The sequence below is a fragment of the Planococcus citri genome, chromosome 5, assembly GCF_950023065.1.
Source record: "Planococcus citri chromosome 5, ihPlaCitr1.1, whole genome shotgun sequence".
Lineage (NCBI taxonomy): Eukaryota > Metazoa > Arthropoda > Insecta > Hemiptera > Pseudococcidae > Planococcus > Planococcus citri.
The window spans coordinates 65,775,633-65,802,730 of NC_088681.1; the positions used below are offsets into that span (position 1 = coordinate 65,775,633).

Consider the following 27,098-nt stretch of genomic DNA (forward strand, 5'->3'; position numbering starts at 1 on the left):
CGCGTTTATTTTAGGTATCAGACTTTTATAAACTTTGAAAAAATCAATTTTCAAGTTTAAAGTACGAGATTTGATCTTACAATATTTGGACGAACTTTCACAAACTCGAAAAAATTTTGGACAACTTCTCGACATTGGGTCAGACTTTTTTTATTTTTGAAAAAATTCCGATACATTTTTGATTTTGTTGTGTGAGACACATAATTATAGGAATTTGGATAAAATGAATAGTTTTTGCTATTTCTACGTAGATGTACCTACGTTGAGGAAGACTTTTAAATGTCAAATCTGGTTTTTAAAAGCTTGGAAGAATTCATTGAAGCGTTAAAATTGGGTACGTCAACTCGAAAACGACTTTCTGACATTTTGTCAAAATTCCCTTTTTACATATTTATTCATTTTATTTTATTTCAACTTGAGCAAAAAAACATATCCATGATTCAAAACCATCCTCGAAGAGGAGACTTCACATTCAGTTTTTTGTTCATCTGGCAGTTATTTTGTTGGGTATGAGTATGAGAGCATATTTTTTATGACTTCTTTAAACTGTCAGTTTCATTAAAAAATCGAGTCATTTTTCAATTTTTTTGAATTAAGTACGTATATAAATTGAAAAAATAATTTCAACTTTTTATCAAAGCTTGATAAATTTTTTCATGATTTGTATGTTTTTCAATTATGTAATTTGTAATTCAACAGTTTTATCTAATTTGGTAATTTTAGTTTGTTTTCTCAAATTCGTCGTTTTTTTATAGAGTAAATTTTTTAATAATAATTATGACATTTTTCCCACAATTGGACAAAAATTGCATTTTTTAAATTTTCATTTCAAAATTTGGTAAGCTTTCAATTTTTCTTAAATCTGATTTTTTTCTCAAGGTTTGGAGTTTTTGAAAGTTGACATTTTTTTAAAACAAATGGCAATCATACTTTTTAAAATTTTACAATTTTTCAAAAATCTCGCAATAATTTGATAGATTTTATGTAAACATTTTTTTACAAATTTCACGACTTTTTCGCAAATTTTATTGGATTAAAAGAATGTGTGTACTTGACGGCTATAATTTTCCAAGTTTTTCGAAGTTAAACGTGTTTTGTTTCAAACAAAAGTAGAATTTCATTTTTTTTCAGAATGTACCAGCTTGTTCAAAAATTAGCAGCGTCTCTCAAAGATTGGGTCAGTAGGTAGTGGGTCTAACTAGAGTGCAAAATTTCTCCAAAAATTGCCACTTTTCACCATCGAAAATTAAAAGTGGATTTTGAAGTGGGGGGGGGGGGGGGTTCTCATTGAAACTGACACGAATTGTGTCTCAAAATGTGGTCATTTTTTCCAAAATATTTTTCATTTTTGAAAATTTTAGCAATTATTACTTTTAATTTTTTTTAAATCTGGCAAAAATGAAAAAACTTGAAAAAATTGACAAATTATTAGAAATCTACGACGAAACGATGACAAATTTTGGAAAAATTAAACAAATTTTATGAAACAATGATGAATTTTAAATAAACTGGTACCTACATTTTGAAAAACAAAATCCGAAACAAAAAACATTACAAAAAATCTGTGAAATTTTGATTAATTTTCAAGATTTTAAAAAATTGAAACAGTAATAATTTGCTAAAACTTTAAAAACAACATAATCAAAAAAAATTATAGTTTTGGAAAGAATTTTTAAAATTAAAAAAAAAACATTACATTTTGATAAAATTTGTTAACTCTCTCCCCATTCCTGACAGCCCCTCCGATATAGAAAAATTTATTACTCTTGTTAAAAAACACAACCTGACAAATTCAATATAATCTGACGTTGGATGTAATAATCTAGTAATCATAAACACCCCCCCCCCCCCCCAAAAAAAAAACACCATAAGATCCTAACGGAAAATAACACGGGGGCAACAATTTGGAACTTTTTTTTTGTTTTTAGGTTGGAAATGCATTTAATTGATAGGTAGATTGGACCCTGAAACAAAAAACAGAGTGAGTTTTTTGAATTTGAGTCGTTTTTGTGTTCAGGGAAGATGGTCGAAGTTGCGAAAATGGTCGTTTTTGCACTACTTCAAAAATTCATAGCGACATCTGTATTGTATGAGTTTCAAGCGCTGTACGACTAATTTTTCTTCATTAATGTTTGCAATGGGGCAAAACGATCTGACGTCACACAGTGTATAAGTGGTTGCGGATCTTGATTCCCCTTACATTCAAGCCTAGTGATTGTTCTGTCCACTTTGCACTTTGATAAGTCCACACTTTCAAACCATCTCGAGGACCCCATTACTTTATGGCTCAAAATCGTAGAGAATTTTATCCCCTTTCTAATGGTACTACATTTTTTCAAATCCGCGAAAGTCTTCCTTGAGAAAATTTACTTGATGAGCTGCAAAAGGTAGCCAATTCATCTCATTGTTCTGTCAACTTTGCACTTTGAGGTGGCAGAACTTTTAAACCATCTCGAGGACCCCATTATTTTATGGTTCCAAATCGTAGAGAATTTTATTCACTTTCCAACGGTACTACATTTTTTGAAATCCTCAAAGGCCTTTCTTGAGGAAACTGACTTAAGGAACAGAAAAAGGTGGCAAAATTCAACTTATTGTTCTGTCAACTTTGCACTTTGAGGTGGCAGAACTTTTAAACCATCTCGAGGACCCCATTATTTTATGGCTTCAAATTGTAGAGAATTTTATCCCCCTTCCAACAGTAAACATTTTTTTGAAATCCGCAAAAGTCTTCCTTGAGGAAATTGACTTAACGAGCTGAAAAAGGTAGCCAATTTAACATAATATTGTTCTGTCCACTTTACACTTTGAGGCGGCAGAAGTTTTAAACCATCACGAGGACCCCATTATTTTATGGCTCAAAATTGTAGAGAATTTTGTCCCCTTTCCAACGGTACTACATTTTTTGAAATCCGCGAAAGTCTTCCTTGAGAAAATTGACTTAACGAGCTGAAAAGTAGAAGTGAACAGCATTGTTTACATGCTATACTTGTAAGGTTTACCTCGCAATTCACATGGCGCATGTATGCAATCTTAAATGCGCGTTTTGCCATATCAAATGTACAAATAAAAAAAAGTCCAATTTGGAAAAAATTTGAAAAATCCAAACTTAGTAGGTAGAAGCTTTTTTTTCTTCAAAATTTCCAATTTTGCAATGTTTTAAAATTTGTTTTTTGTTTTTTTGTTTTGTTTTGTTTTTTTTTTAAAGAAAAATTGACAGTTATTTTTAAATTATCAGAAGTGTAACTACCTGAGAAATAGTATAGTTCATGAAGGAGAAGAAAATTATTGCCAACATTATTTTTAACAAGTGAATGCAATTAGAGATCAGCTCCCAAGGGAAAATGCTTAGATCTGATGAGATTTACTTGGAGTTGGATCTATTCGGGCCAGGCAGCGCTAGTGTCGCTGTTTGGACTTAGAATCTGATGAGGACGAAAACGTGATATTTGATATTTGACATAGGTAAATAAAGTTCGAAGTTTTTCAAAATGATTTGTATTGAAGAAACTTTCGTCATTCGTGTGGATCGATGTGTTCAAATGGACAAAAACGATTAACAAACACACTAAAATTCAACACTGAAATTGTATATCAAAACATTCTCTATCACGTTTTCGTCCTGATAAAAATCAAAGTCCACTGGTGCAACACTAGCGATCCCAGCGGATGCCCGGCCCGAATAGGGAATTTTAAAATCCGATCTGGCCTGATGATTACGTATGATCAAATAAAAAACTGATTAGATTCAGATTTTTTTACCAGCTGAAGAATCAACAGAAACTTGGTCCAGGAGGCTGTTCGGATCTGATCTGATCTTGTGATCAAACAGATTTTTGGTTTAAACACAGGTAGTAATATTTGATTAGGCATGAGCAAGTTTATTTGGATCTAATGAGATATTATTTGACCAAATAATAATTTCATCCTGGTTATAGAATGATATCATACGATGTAATTAGAAAGACGCATGTTCGAATTTATCCAATTTGGTAACTTGAGCAGAAGTTTTGAACCTTTTGAGTAGATACTCATTCATCATTATTAATTTGACTATTACGATTCCAGGTGTGCATTGAAATTGAATAAACCGAGTCAAGAACCAGAAATGGCTGAAATATCACTCGACCAGGACCACGTCTATGATGCTACTCAATCTACACTTCTAACCCTGAAAGAATTATCAGCGATTGCAGTTGCTCTGAAAATATGGCACGGCCAAATAAATAAATATCGAACGATTGACGAATTGGAAGTATTTATTCCAAGAATACGACCACCTTTTTTGATGGTAAAAAATCCTGATTTACCAACTGTGATCGATGCTATGATCAGAAATTATGCTTCAAAATTGGGACCTTCAATAGATAAGTGGTTGAGAGAGCATCACAAAAGAGTACTATTTTTCCATTATAGTCATCAAAACTATATTTTGGAAGACTTCGATGACTTTGTGTGCGATTACGACGGCACCATTGATTATGCTAAGACAGCCGAACGTATGATGCGTTGCGATAAATTTGGCGATGTTGAAAAATTCAAAATAGCGTGTACATATTTTTTCGAAGACGATATCAGACGACTTTGGCCATCTATACGCAAAAAGATAGGCTTGGATTGTATTAATTTTCGCGATTGTCCTGAATTGTATTATTGGATTTGCTGCCTTAGAAATGAATCAAGGATAAAAATCAACATCGCGCGAAATAGTACTGTCGATGAAGAAATGCTAGACAATTGCATGCCTTACAATAGACCATCGGTAGAATATTTCTGGAATCGTATACCTCACCGAAACCAAGTTGGAAAAGCTGTGCGACTTCTTGGGTTTGAAATGGTGAATCTTACTAAATTCATTTTACCGAAATTCGATACCCAACAGCTTGATGAATTTGTCAATATGCATGGACGTTGGGTTTTGATACTTGAACTGTTGTCTCTGTTGGAATGTCGTTGGTTTGATGAAAAATTGATACCTCAAGCTTGGATGCGCATAAGAAACGTCATCAACGAGCCTAATTTTACCAAACTAGTCGTGGGTATGTTTGGATTTTGTAAAGATACGCTTCGAGCGATGATGACTGGGAATTGGTATCATGAGAATTTGTTTCATCTATGTCGCGAAATATGGTACAGTGCTCCGCAAAGTTCGAGGAGATCGGCGATTGAGGAAATATCATCCAACTTTTGGCATATAATTAATCGTGATCTTTCTTCCGATTCCTTATTGACTGTACTTACATACGCAACTTTCGAGGAGAGAAGCTTATTTTGGAGTAAGTGCTGGCCTAACTTGATCGAATGCAAAAATACCCAAGAATTGCAGCAAATAATGGAAATATGTTTCGAAAACGGCGATGCAATTATTCGATACAAAGAGAACGTAATGGCAACTAGTGATCATTTACGAGATCTCTGCGACGTGTTATTGTCTGAGCCGGACTTTGACAAATTGAATGATTCTGTGAATTTTTGCTGTCCTAACGAAGATGCAGCGAGACTTTTCAAGCTTCAACTGCTGGAGTCAAAGTTCCTCCATGAAAACCCTGTTTTTCGAGAAACATATTTTGGCCAAGCAGCAAAATTCAACGAGTTTATCAACGATGCTTATAACAACGCTGCTCTCGCTACAAATTTTAAAAATCATCTGATGTCTCTCCCTATTATTCAATGTTTTACTGCACCTGAGCGATGGTGCAGTAAAATCGAATGGTCTACGCAGTTAATTGAATTTACGGAATTTATCGAAACGTTTGTTTCAACCGAAGGAGAGCTAAGAAGGATGAAAATGCTGGTAATTGATCATTGGAAGAAAAATGGATTTGTTGTTGAGTCTGCCTTTGATTTAAGTTTTAGTCACGAATGGTCCAGTTCTGTTGATCAGTTTTTATTATGGTGTTTGGGAAGCGATGAAGAAGTTGGAAAATTTAAGCAAGTGGATCTCCTACGCTTTTTTTTGAATAGTGTCGAAGAGCGAACTAATGAGTTACGCCTCGTCACTAGTGACAAATGTCTCCCTTTTGTGAATCAGATTTTGTTTTGGTGTTTGGGAAGTGATGAAGAAGTTGGAAAATTTAAGCAAATCTGTGCCCGACACTTGAGCAATTCGGATTTAGATGTTAAACTAACATGAATATTGAATATGTTATTACACTTATTGGATATTTGGATGTTTATTTTTAATGTTTCATGATACCGTCGAATAATTATATTAATGATGAATTCCCATTATTTTTAGATCCTTATGGTGTTTCTTAGTACCTATACGTAAATAAAGTTGATTCAATTCAATGTTCATGCTGCATTATGTTTGTTGATAATTATTCACCAATGAAGTTTTTTGAAGTATTCGACCTCGACCTCTAAACTCCCCAGAGTGATTCAGATGTTGCATTTCGTCGGTTTAAAGAGAGTCAAATTCTGATCCAGAAAGCCCATTAACAGAGTCTTTACCGGCCCGAAAAAAGCGAGAGTTTGACTTGAGTAGCAAAAGTGATATTCTCTGAATGACACCAAATCAGTTGGAAAAAGTTATTGGGGGTGGGGGATTGTTGGGAAATGTTTTTTTTAAATGGTACTGAAAAGGTGATGAAAAAGTAGTGTTTTATATCTAAAAAATTCCGTTCGATTGGTCCCTGAATTAAAAATTTTTTTAAATAAAAAAACTCGACTTGGACTCTGAAGGAGAACTTTTATTCCAACCTCGGTCCTCCCCGCCCCCCTCCCTAAAAACCGACAATGAATGTGTCTCAAAATGTGGTGAATTTTTTCCAAAATATTTTTCATTTTTGAAAGCTTTAGCAATTTGTACTTTTAATTTTTTCAAATCTGGCAAATTTGTCAAACTTTAAAAAAGCCAGCTTGAAAAAATTACCAAATTGTTAAAAAGTGACAAATTTTGGGAAAAAGTCGCTGAAGAAAAAAGTTGACAAATTTTTGAAGAACAATGATAAAGGGGGAGTCCCGATAAGGCCACTTTTTGGCCCCAGGCCAGTTATCGACTCGACCATTCTTAAAATGTTGTAATAAATGTCCCAAATGCGAATCCGTGGTTAGTTAACCCAAAATGACCATTTTTTTGGGCTCCAGGGGTTCCCAAAGTTGCGAATAAAAAAATTATGTTTGGAACCACTGAGTATTATTTTCAAAACCTTTTTTAGCGTAAGATATCTGTTTGAACCGATTAACGTTATGCGAGGTGATTTCTCCATTTTCGACCCTCGGGAGCAGAAATGGGGGGGGGGGGGGTAATTTTTAGAAAATTGTGGAACCACCATTTTGAGCTTACCCCTTTGAAACTCCCTAAAAAGCTTTTTACAGTTTATTAGTACATATCTGAAAGACCTCCACTCTACCAGATTTTGAGCTCAATAAAATTTTGCGCTGGTACTCAAAAATCCAAATTTCCAATTGTTTTGTAATTTGGATTTTTTGGGAACCACTGGATAGCAATGCTGGAAACCTGCGATTTGCGCCAAACGTAACGTTTTGAGGTGTATATTCGATTATCTAGATGAAAAAGTTCAATTAAACTCCCCCTAAATTCGTAATTTTGAATCCTTATTTTAGAGCCCCGCACTTTAAGCACCCCTAAAAAAGGCGTTTATGCATATTTTTTTTTTTAAATTGTAAAATTTACATTTGAAACACACTAGCAAGTGCTCGATAATTTTTCATTTGATTTTTCCTGTAACTTTCAAAATTGAGCTATTTGGGGTCAAATTCTGACATTTTTACTTCGTTGAAATCGTGAAAACGTCATTTTAATGTCTTTTCGAAGAGTTAGATCTCTGAATTGGACCCAAAAAAGCTCAATTTTAAAAGTCTGTAAAATTTTGATTAATTTTCCAGGTTTTGAAAAATTAAAAGAAGAATAATTTAATAAAATTTTAAAAATTATAAAACTTGAATATGTAAATGAAATAATTTTGGAAAAAACCTTTAAAGTTCGGAAATAAATACTACGTTATTATGAGAAAAATGGGCAATTTTTGAAATGAATTAGCGCGTTTTCAAGAAGAGAATTTGAATTTTGGTAAAAAATGCCAAATTTTAAAAAAAGCCAACGTGGAAAAAATTTTGAAATTTGAAAAAAAGAATAATGCGCTGCTAAGTTTTAAACAAGTTTTTAAGAAAACTTACGAATTTGAAGGAAAAAAAGAATAGGTATCTACCTACCTACATATCTATTGCAAAGAAATATGCAAATTTGAAAAATGCAGACTTAATCACTTAGGTACCTATCGCAAGTTTCTTTTTTTTTTCAAAATAATTCGACACGTGTTTTTTCAAAATCCTGAATAAGTAGGTATTATTTCTTCTAAAATTCGAATTTTTTCTGCTCAAAATATAGATACTAATTTTTCAAAGTTTGTCAGTTTCTTGAAAATTATACACTTTTTAAATAGGTACCTACTACCTATTCATTTTTTATGATTTTTTAAGCTATGCAATTTTAGAATCTTTTTTAAAAAACTTTTCACAATCGCAAAGCTACAAGAAACTCGGTTACAATCATTTTTTGATGTTCCAGCAGTAAATGTTCTTAATAGTACTCCAGCAATTTTTTTTTCTTAAAGAAAAAATTGGCGGTTTTATTTTCAAATCATTAGAAGTGTATCAGAGAAATAGCAGCTTATGACGGTGAAGAAAATTATGATTAGCTCGACATTCCCAACATCATTTTTATCAAGTGAATGCAATTAGAAATCTACCCCGAGGGAAAATGCCTATAGATCTGATTAAATCTGGTGGGATTTATTTGGATCTGGGTAATTTTAAAATCCAATCTGCTTATGATGAAACAAGGATCTGATTAGATTCAGATCTTGCCTCCAGCCGGAGAAAGAACAGAATAATACTATGAATGGGAAATGATGGGGATCTGATCTGACTTGAGCTGAATACTTCCATAGATCTGGGACCTGTTAAGATGGGATTTGGCCTACAGAATGTTCAAACGGGTCTTTGCTCTGAACACAGCTGATAACATTTAATAAAGCAGGTTTAAGCGGATCCAATGAAATATTATTCAATCAAATGATGATTTATTCCTGGTTATATGTACTTGTGCACGAGTAAGATACAATTTGATGTAATTTAGAAAGAGACATGTTCAAATTTTAGTCAATTTGGTAACCTGATAACTCCTTTTGAGTACCAACTCATTCCTCATCATTAATTGGACTATTATACAATTCCAGGTGTGCGTTGAAATTGAACCGAGTCAAGAACCAGAAATGGCTGAAATAACACCCGACCAGGACCACGCCTCTGATACTACTCAGTCTCAATCTACTCTCGTAACCCTGAAAGAATTATCAGCGATCGCCGTTGCTCTGAGAATATGGCACTGCGAAATGAATAAATATCGAACGAATGACGAATTGGAAAAATTTAATCTAGAAAAACTACAAGTTTTATTAAAGGCACCAAATCCTGATTTACCAACTGCCATCGATACCATGATCAGAAAATATGCTTCAGCATTTGCACTTTCCGTAGATAAGTGGCTGAAAGAGCATCACAAAAGAGTACTATCTTTCCATTATGGTCATGAAAACTACATTTTGGAAGACTTCGATGACTTCGTATGCGATTACGACGGCGCTATTGATTATGCTAAGACAGCCGAACGTATGATGCGTTCTGATAGATTGGGCAAGATTAAGAAATTCAAAATAGCGTGCGCATATTTTCTCGAAGATCATGTCAGACGAGTATGGCCTTCTGTATGCAAAAAGATAAGTTTGCATTGTATTAATTTTCGCGATTTCCCTGAATTGTATTATTGGATTTGCTGCCTTAGAAATGAATTAAATAAGATACCAATCAACGGAGGCGCTGGAAATAATACTGTCGATGAAGAAATGCTAGACCATTGCATGCCTTACAATAGACTATCGGTAGAATATTTCTGGAATCGTATACCTTACCGAAACCAAATTGGAAAAGCTGTGCGACTTCATAAACGTGAAATGGTATCGTTTATTAAATTCATATTATTACCGAAATTCGATGACCACCAGCTTGATGAATTTGTCAATAATGAAAATTTTGATTTGATGCATACTCTGTTGAAACACGAGTGTCTTAATGAAAGATTGATAGGTAAAACTTGGATGCGCATAAGAAATATAATCAACGGACAGACTTTTACCAAGCTAGTCGTAAATATGTTTGAATTTTATAAGGATAAACTGCGACTCCGAGCGATGGATAAGAGTCAATTGTCTGAGAATTGGGTTTATCTATGTCGTGAAATATGGTGCAGTGCTCCGCATGGTTTGAGGAGATCGACGATTGAGAATATATCATCCAACTCCTGGCGTGCGATTATACGTAATTTTCCTTCCGAGTCCCTATTGACTGTGCTTACGTGCGCAACTACCGAAGAGAGAAGCTTATTTTGGAGTAAGTGCTGGCCTAATTTGATCAAATTCAAAAATGCCAATCAATTGCAGCAAATTATGGAAATATGTTTTGAAAACTTCGATGCAATTATTCAATACAAAGAGAACGTTATGGCATCTAGTGAACATCTACAGGATCTCTGCAGGTGGTTATTGCGTAAGCCAGATTTTGACAAATTAAATGATATTGTGAATTTTTGTTTTTCTAACGAAGATGCAACCAGACTTTTCAAGCTTCAATCGCTAGAGTCAAATTTCCTGCGTAGTGACCCTGTTTTGCAAGAAAGCCATTTTGGTCAAGTAACACAATTCAACAAGTTCATCAACGATACCTATAACGACACCACTCTCGCTATAAAATTTAAAAATCATCTGTTGTCTCTGCCTGTGATTCGATGTTTTACACCTAAATGGTGGGGTCTTTGCAATAAAAGCACAGGGTCTGAGCAGTTAGCTGAATTCGTGGAATTTATCGAAACGTTTGCTTCAACCGAACGAAACCTGAAAAGGATAAAAATGCTGGTAATTGATCATTGGAAGGAAAATGGATTTATTGTCAAGTATGCCTGTTTATCTGGTTTTAGTTACGAATGGTCCCGTTCCCTTGATCAATTTTTGTTGTGGTGTTTGGGAAGTGATGAAGAAGTTGGAAAATTTAAGCAAGCCTATGTCCAACGCTGGTGTTTGGGAAGTGATGCCCGGTACTTCACTATTAGTAGAGCGGGTTTCCCTGACGTTGAGGTGTTTTTGTTCTGGTGTTTGGGAAGTGATGATGAAGTTAAAAATTTCAAGCGAACCTATTTTATATCCTTCGCTTCATCACGCGGCCTTACTATTGATATCGAATATTATGAGCAATTTGGATTAATTGAACTAACATGAAAATGCTATTGTGCTGAGATGTTTATTTTTAATGTTTTATGAACTCTTTGAATAATTATATGATAATACGTAACACATATTTTTATTGTTAGATCGCTATGGTATTTTTAGTACGTACCTACCTGAGTAAAGTTGAATCAATTCATGCTGCGTTATATTTGTTGATAATTAATTATTCACCAATGAACCTTTTCGAAGTATTCGACTTCGACCTTTGATTGAAGTCCCCAGAGTGATTGAAAGGTTACCTACATTTCCTCTGGTCAAGGAACACCGAAGTATTAAGAGAGTGTCTATCGCTACAAAAAAGGCACAAAAGCACGAAAATATGTACCTAGTATAGAAATTTCTTCAGAAAGCTCGAAAATTTCCAAAAAATTGGCGTCATTATCAAAATTGTCGCTGTTTTTAATTTTTATTCGATTCCTCTTTTTCATATAGGTACTTCTTGAATTGGAAATTTTCAAATGTTCTTTGCATTAAATTTTCTATAAAACTACATTCTTCAAAGCTGAAAAATTAACGTCTGAAAAACCGATTCTCGTCATGTCAAAAATAATGTTTTTAGCATCATTTTTCGACCAGTGTACCGTATGAGCTGAAACTTGAAGCGTCAAAAACTTGGAGAATGAATCTTGAAATCTATTTACTTTGCGGTGTTGAGGAAAATTATGCAATTTAGGAACACACGTATTCATGTACATATTTTGTAGCATTCGCTGAAAATGGAATGTCTGGTGTTTCTATACGATTTGGTACTTGGAGCCTCCAGCGATTTTTCAATTTTCTCCGGAAATTTCAAATCACTTTGGAGGGGCCAAAAATAAATTTTAGGACCTCTAACTTTAGTCAGTGCTTATTGGGTTCTCTGTGAACCGTTCTAGGTCGTTAACCTAAGATTTCAGGAGTTGAGTTCAAAAGTGAATTTTTTAACAAATTTGTGAATTCCAAAAAATGCGAAAAAAACACCTATATTCCTTAAAAAAGTGCATACATGAGTGATTTTTTTAGCAAGGTGTTCTCACTATCACGTGAACCGAATACAATCGAATTGGTGGAAACAGAAAGGGGCTAAGTCCATTTTTGCAGTTTTCAGAAATAACAAAGAACTCATTTATTTGAAGATCTAAAATTTTTGGTAAACATGCTTAAGGTCATTGAAAGAGAACCCCAAGACACAATTTTTAGCACAGTTCAGGCATCTTACTGGGTCACTTTTATAGTGACTTAGTCACTTTTTTCACGAAAAGTCACTTTTGGTTACTTTTTTCATCAAAAAGTCACTATTGGTCACTTTTCTTCCAAAAAAGTCACTTTTTTGAATTTTTTTTCGTTTTTTAAACCAAAAAAAAACGTTTTTAATCCAATTCATCTTTTTTTTTACTCATTTTCGAAGGGTTTTATGCGAATTTTCTTTATTAAACAATTTCAGAATATTAAAAACACAAATTTTTACTTTTCGAAACATCAATTTTCGAAAGTTTTTGCCCTCGCTTCGCTCGGGCTTATTTTCTTTTCTTTTTCAAAATAAAGATGAAAATTTATTTTTTTAAAAATCAAGTACTAAAGCCAAAAAACAAATTTCTCACAAAAAACATCGTTTTTATGCCTCTCAAAATACAAATTTTCAAGAGCTTTCGCCCTCGATTAGGCCTGTCTTTTTTCATTTTCAAAATCAACTTCCTTCAAAAGAACATCATTCAAATTCTAAAATTTTAAAAATGAAAAAAATGAGCTAAGTACTCGTTCTCACATTAAAAAAAAACGGATTTTCCGGTGGGGCCAGACTGGAGAATAAAGTAATAGTTTTTAGGTGAGATATTGAACGTTTTTTTGCTTTTGTTTTTCGATTTTTTGTTCTCCTGAACGCTGGAATTTAAAAAAAATTAGTCACTTTTTTGGTCACTTTTTTCACTGATGAAAGTCACTAAAGTCACTTTTTTTTAGAAAAATTTGGGTAAGATGCCTGACAGTTTCGAAAAAAAATATTCACGTGCGCCGGCGCTGTTGCTGCCTAAACAAGTGAGACTTAGACCCTTTCTGCACTCAATCACCAAAATTTCTGTTGAAATTGCTCGGGCACGAATGGGGCTTGATTCTACATATAAGTACATCACTTAGACTGCTATCTCGTTTAAATTGACCAAAAACCCCTTGAGGTGTAAAACTTTTTGCCGAAGTTGTTAATTTTTTCGCCTTTTTTCAGTACATAGATGAACTTGAATTTTAAAAAATGGACTTCTCGAAAACGTTTGTTATTTTTTAAGGAATTCAAAAAATTTCCAGTCGATCCGCCGTGTTTCAAAACCCACATGTTCGTGAATTTTTTTTTTTCAAAATTGTGACTTGGTCCCTTTCTGTTCTCACCGATTCAATTGACCAAAGTTTTTAAAAATTCAGTATTTTCTTTTAATTCGAAAGTAGAATTTTATTTTTCAAGGTGTGCCAGTTTGTTCTAAATTTAGCAGTGTCTCAAAATTTGGTAGGTATCTACCTACTTTTTTCAAAATTTAGGAATTCTTTCTAAATGAAGCTAGAGAGCAGAATTTCTCAAAAATAGACCACTTTTTACCATTGAAAATAGAAAAAAAAACCAGACTACAAAGGAGGATTTTCATTTTAACCTCATAGCCCCCCCCCCTCTCCTTGAAAGGGGCACTGAATGTGTCTCAAAATATGGTCATTGATAATTATAACTGTCAATTCTTTTAAATATAACTTGAAAAAATTGGTAAATTCTTGAAAATCTACTACATAAAAGTTGAAAATTTTTGGATAAAAACTCACTAAATTCTGGAAAAAGTTGACAAATTTTTGGGGTATGTTGATAAATTTGAAATAAACGGGTACATTTTGAAAACAAAAATCCAAAACAAGAAACATTGCAAAAAATCAACAAATTTCTACAAAAAGTTTAAAAAATTGGCAAATTTGGAAAATCTGTGAAATTTTGTATAATTTTCTACATTTAAACAAAATTAAAATAGTAATAATTTGTTAATAAAATTTTTAAAACGACAAAATTTGAATAAATGACACAGTTTTGGAAAGAATTTTTAAATTGCGGAAAAAATTGCCACATTTTGAGAAAAATTGTCAATTTGGAATAAGCTAGCATTTTTTAAAAAAAAGAATAACTGAGTAGAAGTTTTAGTAAAAAATGCCAAATTTTAAAGAAAAAAAGCCAATTTGGAAAAAATTTGCTGCCAAATTTTAAAAACTGATGAATTCGAAAAAAAAGGAAATATTGCGGAATTCAAAATAATTTGGCACAAGTTTCTCCAAAATTTTGATTTATTCAAAACTTACTCAAATGCAATCTTTCAATCTTTCAATATCTACCTTTTTAGTATATTAAATGCTTTTTTTAAATTTACAATTTTAAACAATTTCGCAATGTTTTAAAATTTTTTTCATGTTTTTTTTTTTTTAAGAAAAAATGGCAGTTATCTTCAAATTATCAGAAATGTAACTTGTAGAGCAGGAAAATTACGTAAAAAAGCGAGAGCAAAAAGGAAAAAATTGGCACATAAATTTTTTCTTCGGGAATGTGTTCAGATGAACCCCCTGAACTACCAAAAAAAAAAACCGAACCTCCTAACCCTGGAGCTAATTTTTTTAGGGGGCTAAAACCGGTTCCGATTCACGTTTTTTGCGATTTACTCCGAAAATATTAGGTTTACGAGAAAAACTACCATGACTAAAAATGTTCCCCTTCAAATTCTCGACAATTTGATACTTGGCTCGATACCCACCCCTCAAGAGGGGTGTCTGAAAAAAGGGGTGGAAAGAGTAGGTGTTTGAAAAAAAGTCAGTCCAATAAATTGATCAAAGTTTTTACTTAATATCATTCGTTTTCGCTCAATTTTTTTTGCAAGGTCTACTCACCCAACTATTAATCACACCACCATTGATTGGTCTCCAGCCCTCCCAAGGGGTTGGTGGGGGATGCTTGGTTTTTCAAGTAACACACAACTGAATCATATATTTGAAAAACGAATCTGGACATGCAATATATCGAATGGTATGTTTTCGAGGTCGCTGAATACGAATACCAACTCATTTTCTGGATCCAACTCCTCAAAGCCCCTCTGTGCCCCAAAAAGGGGGTTAAAATTTTGAAAAATTGTGAAAAGTCGAGTGATATATCGAATGGTATGTTTTCGAGGTCGCTGAGTACGAATATGAACTTATTTATTGTGTCCCACCCCCCCCCCCCCAATGTCCCTCTGGGCCCCAACAAGGGGACCAAAATTTCAAAAAATCATTAAAAAGTCGAGTGATATATCAAATGGAATGTTTTTTAAAGCACAATGGTTCTCAGTCCCAAAAAAGTTGACGAAAAAACATGGTGTGATCTTTTTCTTTAAAGATTCACACCATTATTTTAGAAAAAATTCTGAAAATTCATCTCAAAAATACTGATTGGACTAACTTTTGGCGGGAGGAGGGGAGATGCAAGTAGAGCTACTCGCATTACCAAGGTATTGGGATCGCTGTTCAAAAAGTTTGAACGCTCATTTTGCAAAGAAAACATTTTACGTCTCAAGATTTTTCTTTAAAACGCTCACTCGCCTACCAGGTTTTGATTATTTTTCAATAGAAAATAAAATGGAACTAGAACTTTCACAGTGGTGTCGAATTTCATTGAAATAAAATGTAAGTATAATCATCCAAGTAATTTCAATTTTTAAATTTTGTCTAGGTACTTACGTGCCACTCAAATTATATTTTTATGGGAAATTTAAATGAAATTAAGCATTTATAACGTTTCTTTTTTTGCTGAAAAAACTCATAAAATTGATAAAATATTTCAAAATAGAATCCCGAAAACACACCATTCGATATACTTATTTATCACTCGACTTTTCATGATTTTTCAAAATTTGGAACCATTTTTGGAGCGAAGGGGGACATTGTGGGGTGGGACCCAAAATAAAGGTCATATTTGTACTCAGCGACCTCATAAAACATTTCATTTGATATATCACTCGACTTTTTGATGATTTTTTGAAATTTTGGCCCCCTTGTTGGGGCCCAGAGGGACATTGGGGGGGGGACACAATAAATAAGTTCATATTCATACTCAGCGACCTCGAAAACATACCATCCGATATATCACTCGACTTTTCACGATTTTTCAAAATTTTAAGCCCCTTTTTGGGGCACAGAGGGGCTTTGAGGAGTTGGACCCAGAAAATAAGTTGGTATTCGTATTCAGCGACCTCGAAAACATACCATTCGATAAATTGCATGTCCAGATTCGTTTTTCAAATATATGATTCAGTTGTGTGTTACTTGAAAAACCAAGCACCCCCCACCAACCCCTTGGGAGGGCTGAAGACCAATCAATAGTGGTGTGATTAATAGTTGGGTGAGTAGACCTTGCAAAAAAAATTGAGCGAAAACGAATGATATTAAGTGAAAACTTTGATCAATTTATTGGACTGACTTTTTTTCAAACACCTACTCTTTCCACCCCTTTTTTCAGACACCCCTCTTGAGGGGTGGGTATTGAGCCTAGTATCAAATTGTCGAGAATTTGAAGGGGAACATTTTTAGTCATGGTAGTTTTTCTCGTAAACCTAATATTTTCGGAGTAAATCGCAAAAAACGTGAATCGGAACCGGTTTTAGCCCCTCAAAAAAATTAGCTCCAGGGTTAGGAAGTTCGGGTTTTTTTTTGGTAGTTCAGGGGGTTCATCTGAACACATTCCCGAAGAAAAAATTTATGTGCCAATTTTTTCCTTTTTAAAACCGCTATTTGCCTGCTCTATTGATAAATACCAGCTTACGAAGAAGAAGAAAATTCTGATTAGCTGAATATTGCCTACATTATTTATTTACTTGGATCTAGGAAATTTTAAAATCTGATCTGGCCTGATAATTACTGATGATCAAATAAAGAATTGATTGGATTCAGATTTTTCCACCAGCTGGAGAATCAGCAGAAGCATGTTCTAGAAGATGTTCGGATCTGATCTGATCATGTGATCAAACAGGTTTTTAATGGAGTTTGTTTAGATCGTTTCCGTTAGCGTTAAATGTGGTGCCACTGGCAAACCGCGGAGTCCTTCCCTCGTTTTCGCCTAAAAATACTTTATTTATTTTTGGATTCAGTTAGTTTTTAAAATGAGTTTTTAGATGTACTTTTTGAGATGATGAAATTTTAGTAAAACGTGGTTTTTAAAAGGATATTTTTACAGCATCTTTGTTTTTATTTTTTTAAACATCCTCTTAATGCAATTTACTTTCAATGACTTCGTGAACACCAACATTATTGTGGCTTAATTAAGCAGGTTGAAGCGGATATAATGAGATATTATAAGATCAAATAATCATTTTTCTTCCTCGTTATGGATACGATTTGATGTATGTAATTAGAAAGACGCATGTTCGAATTTATCCAATTTGATAACCTGAGCAGAAGTTTTGAATCTTTTGAGTAGGTACTCATTCCTTATCATTAATTATACTCGTATTATTACAATTCCAGGTGTGCGATTGAAATTGAACCTGTAGTCAAGAACCAGAAATGGCTGAAATATCATCCGACCAGGACCACGTCCATAATGCTGCTCAATCTACTCTCGCAACCCTGAAAGAATTATCAGCGATCGTCGTTGCTCTGAAGATATGGCGCTGCGATATGAATAAATATCGAACGAATGACAAATTGGAAAAATTCAATCCAAAAAAACTACCAATATTAAGAACAAAAAATCCTGATTTACCAACCGCCATCGATACCATGATCAGAAAATATGCTTCAGAATTTGGACTTTCCGTAGATAAGTGGCTGAAAGAGCATCACAAAAGAGTACTGCATTGCCATTACGGTCATCGAAATTATATTTTGGAAGACTTCGACGACTTCGTATGTGATTACGAAGGCGATATTGATTATACTAAGACAGCCGAACGTATGATGCGTTGCGATAAATTTGGCCAAGTCGAGAAATTTAAAATATCTTGTACATATTTTTTCGAAGACAACGTCAGACGACTTTGGCCATCTATACGCAAAAAGATAGGCAGGGGCTGTATTAATTTTCGCAATTGCCCCGAATTGTATTATTGGATTTGCTGCCTTAGAAATGAATTAAATAACATACCAATCAACCGCAATGCGGGAAATGATACTGTCGACGAAGAAATGCTAGACCATTGTATGCCTTACAATAGATCATCTGTGGAATATTTTTGGAATCGTATACCTTACCAAAACCAAGTTCAAAAAGCTTTGCGACTTCATAAGCGTGAAATGGTAACATTTATTAAATTCATTTTACCAAAATTCGATGCTCTACAGCTCGATGAATTTGTCAATAACGAAGATTGTGATCTGATGCATACTCTGTTGAAACATGGTCGTCTTAATGAAAGATTGATAGGTCAAACTTGGATGCGCATAAGAAATATAATCAACGAACAGACTTTCACCAAACTATTCGTAGATATGTTTGAATTTTATAGGGTTGAGCTGCAACTCCGAGCGATGGATAAGAGTCAATTATCTGAGAATTGGGTCTATCTATGTCGCGAAATATGGCACAGTGCTCCGCATGGTTTGAGGAGTTCGGCCATTGAGAATATATCATCCGACGCCAACTTCTGGCGTGCAATGAGTTGTGATTTTATTTCCGAGTGCTTATTGACTGTGCTAACGTGCGCAACTACCCAAGAGAGAAGCTTATTTTGGAGTAAGTGCTGGCCTAATTTGATCGAATTCAAAAATGGCGAAGAATTGCAGCAAATAATGGAAATATGTTTCGAAAACGGCGATGCGATTATTCAATACAAAGAGAACGTTATGGCAACTAGTGATCATGTACGAGATCTCTGCGATTTGTTATTGTCGAGGCCGGATTTTGACAAATTGAATGATTTTGTGAATTTTTGTTTTCCTAACGAAGATGCAGCGAGACTTTTCAAGCGTCAGTCGCTAGAGTCAAATTTCCTCCGTAGAAACCCTGTTCTTCATAAAAACCATTTTGGTCAAGCAGCAAAATTCAACAAATTCATCAACGATACCTATAACAACACTACTCTCGCTACAAATTTTAAAAATCATCTGTTGTCTCTGCCTGTGATACGATATTTTACGCCTCAAAATGGGGGCTTTGTACTCGTAATCATTAGGTTTGAGCAGTTAATTGAATTCGTGGAATTTATCGAAACGTTTGTTTCAACCGAACGAAAGCTGAAAAGGATAAAAAAGTTGGTAATAGATCATTGGAAGACAAATGAATTTATTGTCAAGTATGCCTGTATATATGATTTTAATCACGAATGTTGCCGTTCCCTTGATCAGTTTTTGTTGTGGTGTTTGGGAAGTGATGAAGAAGTTGGAAAATTTAAGCAAACCTATGTCCAACGCTGGTTTTTGGGAAGTGATGCCCAATACTCCGGTGTTAGTCGCGTGTATTACCATAACTTTGATAATTTTTTTTCGTGGTGTTTGGGAAGTGATGAGAAAGTTGTAAAATTTAAGCAAACCCTTCGAACATTCTGAGCAATTTGGAATCATTAAACCAACATGAAAATGCTATTGTGCTGAGATGTTTATTTTTAATGTTTTATGATCCATTTGAATAATTATAAATAATGATGAACTCCTATTATTGTTATAGATCGCTATGGTGTTTTTAGTACTTACCTAAGTAAAGTTGATTCAATTCATGTAGCGTTGTATATTTTGTTGATAATTATTCTTTAATGAACCTTTATGAAGTACTCGACTTTGACCTTTAAACTCTCCAGAGTGATTCAGTGGTTACGTTTCATCGGTTGAAAGCGAGTGAAATCTGGTCCAAAAACAGCTATGTATCAAGAGAGTGTCTATACCGCCACAAAAAAAAGGCACAATAGCCTGAAAATATGTACTATAGACATTTCTTCAGAAAGCACGAATATTTCTAAAAAATTGACGTCTTTATCGAATGTTCTCTGCATTAAATTTTCTAGAAAACTACATTCTTCAAAGCTGAAAAATAATGTTATTAGGATCATTTTTCGACCAGGGTACCGTATGAGCTGAAACTTTGAGGCGTCAAAAACTTGGAGAATGAATCTTGAAACTGAGTGATTTGTTTGGTGTTGATGAAAAATTATGCAAATGAGGAACAAATCGATACACATTTATGTAACTTATTTTGTAGCATGAAAACTTGAAAATTCGCTGAAAATGAGGTATCTGATGTTTATACACAATTTGGTACTTGAATTCTCCAGCGATTTTTAAATTTTCCCCGGAAATTTCAAATCGCTTTGGAGGGGCCAAAAATAAATTTTGGAACCTCTAACTTTAGTCAGTGTTTATTGAGTGCTCTGTCAACTGTTCTAGACTGTTAACCTAAAATTCCAGCCTGTACAAGAGTTGAGTTCAAAAGTGAATTTTCAACCAATTTGTAAATTCCAGAAAATGCGAAAAAAATGAAATCTTCAAAAAAGTGCATAGGTACATGAGTGATTTTTTTTTAGCGAGGCGTTCTCACTATCACGTGACCCAAAAACATTGTAATTCGGCATTTTTACAGTTTCGGGCAAGTTTTACGATTTTTCCATTAATTTAAAATCAAATTGGAGTGGTTCAAAATGAATTTTAAAACCTATCACTGAGGTCGGAGTTTTAGAGTGGTTTAACTAAAATTGTAAACTTTGCGCATTTACAAAACTGAGGGGCCCGCATAAAGATCCATTGCACTCCCCCCTCCAACGATGATCCCGTGGGGAAACGTTTTTTCAAAGGATCAATCTTGAGGAATATTTCTAGCCCTTGTCCTCCAAAAAAATGGCCCTACTGACAAAATGGCGGCAATGTTGATTGACAGGTCAGCCGAAATCGTTAATTTTGGGTTCCAACATAGGACTTGCACGAAATTTTTTTAATCGTTCAATGATAGATCGAAAGAGTAGGCGACAGTTCATCACATACCAAAATTTCAAGTGCTAAAATGATGCCTTTTTCGATTTTTGGTGAATTTTTGAAAATCAAATTTAGGGCTAAAATGAGGGTAAAAATCAAAATTTTACTAAATTGACCTAGAAATCTAAAATTTGGGATATATCCTATTTTTGACCTGCCAACTCGATTAGAAACTGTCTCAAACCGTTTTGAGTAGTTCTGGAGCCTCCAGCAGATTTTTGAAACTTGAAATTTCCCGAAATTTCATCACCTGTGATTGGAAAGCCGAAATTAACGCTGCAAACTACATGCTAAAGTTAATTCGGACAGATTATGTGGCATTTTGAAAAAATCTGAAGTCTCCAAAAAGGCGCAGAAGGCTCCGAAATACTTACAAGGGAACCTCTTGAGGTGTCCGCTTCCGATTTGAACGGGACCGCGATTTTTGGAAAGAGCATGTTCCAAGATCCCCAAATCTAAATTTTCAGCTGCCCAAGTTCATTTTTCGATTTTTGGCGAAATTTTGAAAATCCAAAATTGACTATTTTGGTGATTTATGCTCTTTTTTTATAAAAGTACGTACTTGATCGGTAAAAATGTTCAAAATAAGTCCTAAAACTGATATTAACCCTCGCAACTCCAAATTTCGCCATTTCCAGCCATTCTGGAGCCTCCAGTGCTATTTTTCAATTTCTCCAGAATTTTCAATTTGCTCCAGAAGGCGTGAATATGAAGTTGGGCAGCTAAAAATTGAGTTGCGTGTTACATTCGACCTGTTTAACGAATTTATCCACATTCAAGCCGATTCTGGAGCGGACACCTAAAGAGTGGTTTTTTGAACAGCTTTTTTTCAAAATAAAAATATTCAAAAATCAAAATTTTACCGTTTGCGAGAAAATTTTCGAAATTTGCGCGAATCGCAGTATTTCGTCATGAACTAACTACACGAGGGCGAATTTCGCCATTTCCAGCCATTCTGGAGGCTCCAGCGCGATTTTTCAATTTCTCCAGAAGGCGTGAATATGAAGTTGGGCAGCTAAAAATCGAGTTGTGTGTTATGCTCGAACTGTTTAATGAATTTATTCAAATTTGAGCCAATTCTGGAGAGGACACCTCAAGAGTGGTTTTTTGACCTGCTTTTTTTCAAAATAAAAATATCTATCCAAAAATCAAAAATTTCTCGTTTGTGAGAAAATTTTTGAAATTTACGCGAGTCGCTGTATTTTGTCATTAATTAATCACACGAGAGCGAATTTCGTCATTTCCAGCCTTTCTTGGCCCTCCTTTTAATTTTTGGATATTTTTATTATGAAAAAAGCTGGTCAAACCCCACTCTTGAGGTGTTCCTTCCAGAATCGGCTCAAATGTGAATAAATTCGCTGAACAGGCCGAGTATAACACACAACTCGATTTTTAGCTGCTCAACTTCATATTCACGCCTTCTTGAGCAAATTCAAAATTCTGGAGAAATTGAAAAATAGCGCTGGAGGCTCCAGAATGGCTGGAAATGGCGAAATTTGGATTTGCGAAGGTTAATATCAGTTTTAGGACTTATTTTGAACATTTTTACTGATCAAGTACGTACTTTTTTAAAAAATAATAATTTCTTTCTGGTTACACATATCTACCTACGATTTAATGTATTTACATACGGGAAACTTACCTATTCAAATTTCAACCAATTTGGTAACCTCGATAAGTCCTTTTGAGTATACTCATTCCTCATCATTAATTAGACTATTACGATTCCAGGTGTGCATTGAAATTGAATAAACCGAGTCAAGAACCAGAAATGGCTGAAATACCACTCGACCAGGACCACGTCTATGATGCTACTCAATCTACTCTCGTAACCCTGAAAGAATTATCAGCGATCGCCGTTGCTCTGAAAATATGGCACTGCGAAATGAATAGATATCGAACGCATAACGATTTGGAAAAATTTAAACCAAAAAAACTACCAGTTTTCTTAGAAGCAAAAAATCCTGATTTACCAACTGCCATCGATACCATGATCAGAAAATATGTTTCAGAATTGGGACTTTCGATAGATAAGTGGCTGAAAGAGCATCACAAAAGAGTACTACTTTTCCATTACAGTCATCGAAACTATATTTTGGAAGACTTCGATGACTTCATATGCGATTACGACGGCGCTATTGATTATGCTAAGACAGCCGAACGCATGATGCGTTCTGATAGGTTTGGCAGGACCAAGAAATTCAAAATAGCGTGCGCATATTTTCTCGAAGAGTATATCAGACGAGTATGGCCTTCTCTGTGCAAAAAAATAGGCTTACGCGGTATTAATTTTGGCGATTGCCCCGAATTGTATTATTGGATTTGCTGCCTTAGAAATGAATTAAATAAGATACCAATCAACCGCAATGCGGGCAATAATACTGTCGACGAAGAAATGCTAGACAATTGCATGCCTTACAACAGACTATCGGTGGAATATTTTTGGAATCGTATACCTTACCGAAACCAAGTTCGAAGAGCTGTGCGACTTCATAAACGTGAAATGGTAACATTTATTAAATTCATTTTACCGAAATTCGATAACCACCAGCTTGATCAACTTTTCAATAACGAAGGTCATGATCTGATGCATACATTGTTGAAATATTATTGTTTTGATGATAGATTGATAGGTCAAACTTGGATGCGCATAAGAAACATAATCAACGTGCGTAATTTCGCCAAATTAGTCGTGGATATGTTTGAATTTTATAACGATGAGCTTCGAGCGATGGTTGAGAATCAGTATTCTGAGAATTGGGTTTATCTATGTCGTGAAATATGGCGCAGTGCTCCGCATGGTTTGAGGCGATCGGCAATTGAAGAAATATCATCCAACTTCTCGGATATAAATGTAATTAAGCGTGATTGTTCTTCCGAGTTGCTACTAAATGCGCTTACGTACTCAACTTCTGAGGAGAGAAGCTTATTTTGGAGTAAGTGCTGGTCTAATTTGATCGGATGCAAAACTAACGTGCAATTGCAACAAATAATGGAAATGTGTTTCGAAAACAGCGATGCAATTATTCAATACAAACAGAACGTTATGGCAACTAGCGAACATGTACAACATCACAGCCTATGGTTATTGTCTGTGCCGGATTTTGACAAATTGAATGATTTTGTGAATTTTTGCTTTCCTAACGAAGATACAGCGAGACTTTTCAAGCAAAAGTTGCTAGAGTCAAGTTTCCTGTGTGAAACACCTCTTTTTCGAGAAACACATTTTGGTCATACCATAAAATTCAACAAGTTCATTAACGATACTTATGAAAACTCTGCTCTTGCCATAAATTTCAAAAATAATCTGATGTCTATTCCTATGATTCGATGTTTTACACCTGAGTTTTGGGGCTTTACAAGCTCATCATGGTGTGAGCAGTTAATTGAATTTATGGCATTTATCGAAACGTTTCTTTCAACAGAAGAAGAGCTGAAAAGGATAAAAATGCGGGTAATTGATCATTGGAAGAAAACTGGGCTTGTTGTTGAGAGTGCCTTTAATTTTGGTCTTACTCACGAGTGGTCCTGTTCTGTTGATCAGTTTTTGTTATGGTGTTTGGGAAGCGATGAAGAAGTTGGAAAATTTAAGCAAGCCGATCTCCTGCGCTTTGTTTTGGAAAGTGATACAGCAATTGGAAAATCTGTGCGAAACGATATCATACAATCCGTAATTACTGACCAATGGTTCTCTTACCTTGATCAGATTTTTTTGTGGTGTTTGGGAAGTGGTAGTGGTGAGGAAGTTGGAAAATTTAAGATAATCTGTGCCCAACACTTTAGAAATTTGGGTATATTGAACTAACGTGAATACGATATTGTACTTCTTGGATGTTTATTTTTACTGTTTTATGATCCTTTATAATATATTACATAAATAATGATGAATTCCTATTACTCGTATTTTTAGGTCGCTGTAGTGTTTTTTAGTACCTATTAAGTATACTTATCTAAATACACTTGATTCAATTCTTGCTGCATTATAAGTACTTACTCGTATTTGTTGATTACATATAATTGTGATATTTTATCGGAATAAATCATCATGTCTGATCAAAAAAGTAACTACTTTTCGAATTTTCAAACCGTTTTTCGCTAGCTGTTTCCGTTGTCCGAGAAACTGATCGCATAAAGTTGTACATCAGAATGTATACTAAACAGCGATCATCAATTTGTGTCCGTCTGGGCTCGACCAGCCCATATTTTTAGGCTTTTCCATATAGCCCACACAGTGGGCCACAGATTCCCGCCTAAAACGGTGATACCCTAATTAGGATTCGACCCTCATCGATGTGCAATATGTCGATTGGTATGTTTTTGAGGTCGTAGAATTCGAATCTGGAATTCTTTTGTAGGAGTGGGGGGTGAGGCGTGGGGAGGGGAAATGTCAAATTTTGCTCATACCATCGTGCAATATGTCGATTAGTATGTTTTTGAGGTCGTAGAGTTCGAATCTGGCGTTATTTTTTTGTAAGAGTGGAGGGGTAAGGCGTGGGGAGGGGGGAAATGTCGAATTTTGCTCATACTGTCATACTATCGTGCAATACGTCGATTGGTATGTTTTTGAGGTCGTAGAGTTCGAATCTGGCGTTATTTTTTTGTAAGAGTGGAGGGGTAAGGCGTGGGGAGGGGGGAAATGTCGAATTTTGCTCATACTGTCATACTATCGTGCAATATGTCGATTGGTATGTTTTTGAGGTCGTAGAGTTCGAATCTGGCGTTATTTTTTTTGAAAGAGTGGAGTGGTGAGGCGTGGGGAGGGGGGAAGTGTCAAATTTTGCTCATACTATCGTGCAATATGTCGATTGGTATGTTTTTGAGGTCGTAGAGTTCGAATCTGGCGTTATTTTTTTGTAAGAGTGGAGGGGTAAGGCGGGAAATGTCGAATTTTGCTCATACTGTCATACTATCGTGCAATATGTCGATTGGTATGTTTTTGAGGTCGTAGAGTTCGAATCTGGCGTTATTTTTTTTGAAAGAGTGGAGGGGTGAGGCGTGGGGAGGGGGGAAGTGTCAAATTTTTCTCATACTATCGTGCAATATGTCGATTGGTATGTTTTTGAGGTCGTAGAGTTCGAATCTGGCGTCATTTTTTTATAAGAGTGGAGGTGTAAAGCGTGGGGAGGGGGTGAATGTCAAATTTTGCTTATATTATTGCGTAATAAGTTGTTTGGTATGTGTTTGTGAGGTCGTTAGGGATATGCCACCGAGCACATTTATCTGAAAGTAGAGAATATTTGAAAAATTGAAAAAATCTAGATTTAAAATGAAAATTGGAAATGCAAAATTGAGATATTCTGTGAACAAACAGGGCTACTGTTCATTTTTTAATTTTCCATTTTTCATCAGCACGGAAGTTCTGTTTCAAGCTTTTCAAATTTTAAAACACAATTACAAACAAACTTGGAAGTTGAACAATTCAAATGAAAATGATTTTGATGAAATTTTTTCTTCGTAGTGATTTTTTTGAAAAAACTGCAACGCTTAAATAATTCTGAAAAGAGTTGGAGCTCCCAATTTTGAAAAAATTAATTACGAAAACTTTCTCTACTCTGGGCAGATTCAAAATTTGGACAAAATCCCAAAAAAACTCAACGAGTTTAAAATTTTAAAATTGGAGGAGAGACATACCAACTACCAACTTATATACTGTACTATGTTTTGTATCAATATTCTATTCTATTTTTCAGTCAAATAACAATAACATAGATTGTGACAACCTGATAAAAAAATTTCATTCAATACCTCCTGCTCATAATGGATCAAGAAGAAAAAATATCTGTATTTCGGAGTTTTTCTAACCAAAAAATCTAAATTTTCATACCCTACTCGGAAATTTTATAAATTTTTCTCAAATTCTCAATTCAGTACTCCTCT

General features: G+C 34.6%; 3 protein-coding genes across 10 annotated transcripts in view; all 3 read left to right on the forward strand.

Moving 5' to 3' along the window:
* Positions 1-27,098, forward strand: part of LOC135848253 (uncharacterized) — a 260,195-nt gene that overhangs the window by 143,056 nt on the left and 90,041 nt on the right. The window contains exon 4 of one of the 7 annotated variants that reach the window (XM_065368092.1): positions 9,204-11,437. The exons of the other annotated variants lie outside the window; for them this stretch is intronic. Within the exon in view, the coding sequence (XP_065224164.1) occupies positions 9,240-11,294 (2,055 nt within the window). The 5' untranslated portion in view covers positions 9,204-9,239 and the 3' untranslated portion in view covers positions 11,295-11,437. Of the gene's footprint in view, positions 1-9,203; positions 11,438-27,098 lie in introns of those variants that run through there. 7 annotated transcript variants of the gene reach the window in all.
* LOC135848252 (uncharacterized) lies at positions 3,510-6,295 on the forward strand. 2 transcript variants are annotated; one of them, XM_065368089.1, is made up of 2 exons: positions 3,510-3,992; positions 4,069-6,295. In XM_065368089.1, the coding sequence occupies exons 1-2, from the start codon at positions 3,940-3,942 to the stop codon at positions 6,131-6,133; spliced, it is 2,118 nt and encodes a 705-aa protein (XP_065224161.1). In that variant the 5' UTR covers positions 3,510-3,939; the 3' UTR covers positions 6,134-6,295. The 2 variants fall into 2 exon arrangements, with proteins under 2 accessions (XP_065224161.1, XP_065224162.1); XM_065368090.1 differs by having other exon boundaries at positions 3,510-3,851.
* Positions 17,388-19,975, forward strand: LOC135848255 (uncharacterized). The gene is made up of 2 exons (XM_065368114.1): positions 17,388-17,665; positions 17,790-19,975. Exon 2 carries the CDS (start codon positions 17,829-17,831, stop codon positions 19,806-19,808), a length of 1,980 nt encoding a protein of 659 aa, XP_065224186.1. The 5' UTR covers positions 17,388-17,665; positions 17,790-17,828; the 3' UTR covers positions 19,809-19,975.

Excerpts from the sequence above, each read along its gene's own strand:
- LOC135848252 (XM_065368089.1), top strand. The coding sequence starts at position 3,940 with ATGATATCATACGATGTAATTAGAAAGACGCATGTTCGAATTTATCCA. Across the intron at positions 3,993-4,068 it reads GTTCGAATTTATCCAATTTG|GTGTGCATTGAAATTGAATA; the intron begins GTAACTTGAGCA and ends TTACGATTCCAG.
- LOC135848255 (XM_065368114.1), top strand. The coding sequence starts at position 17,829 with ATGGCTGAAATATCATCCGACCAGGACCACGTCCATAATGCTGCTCAA.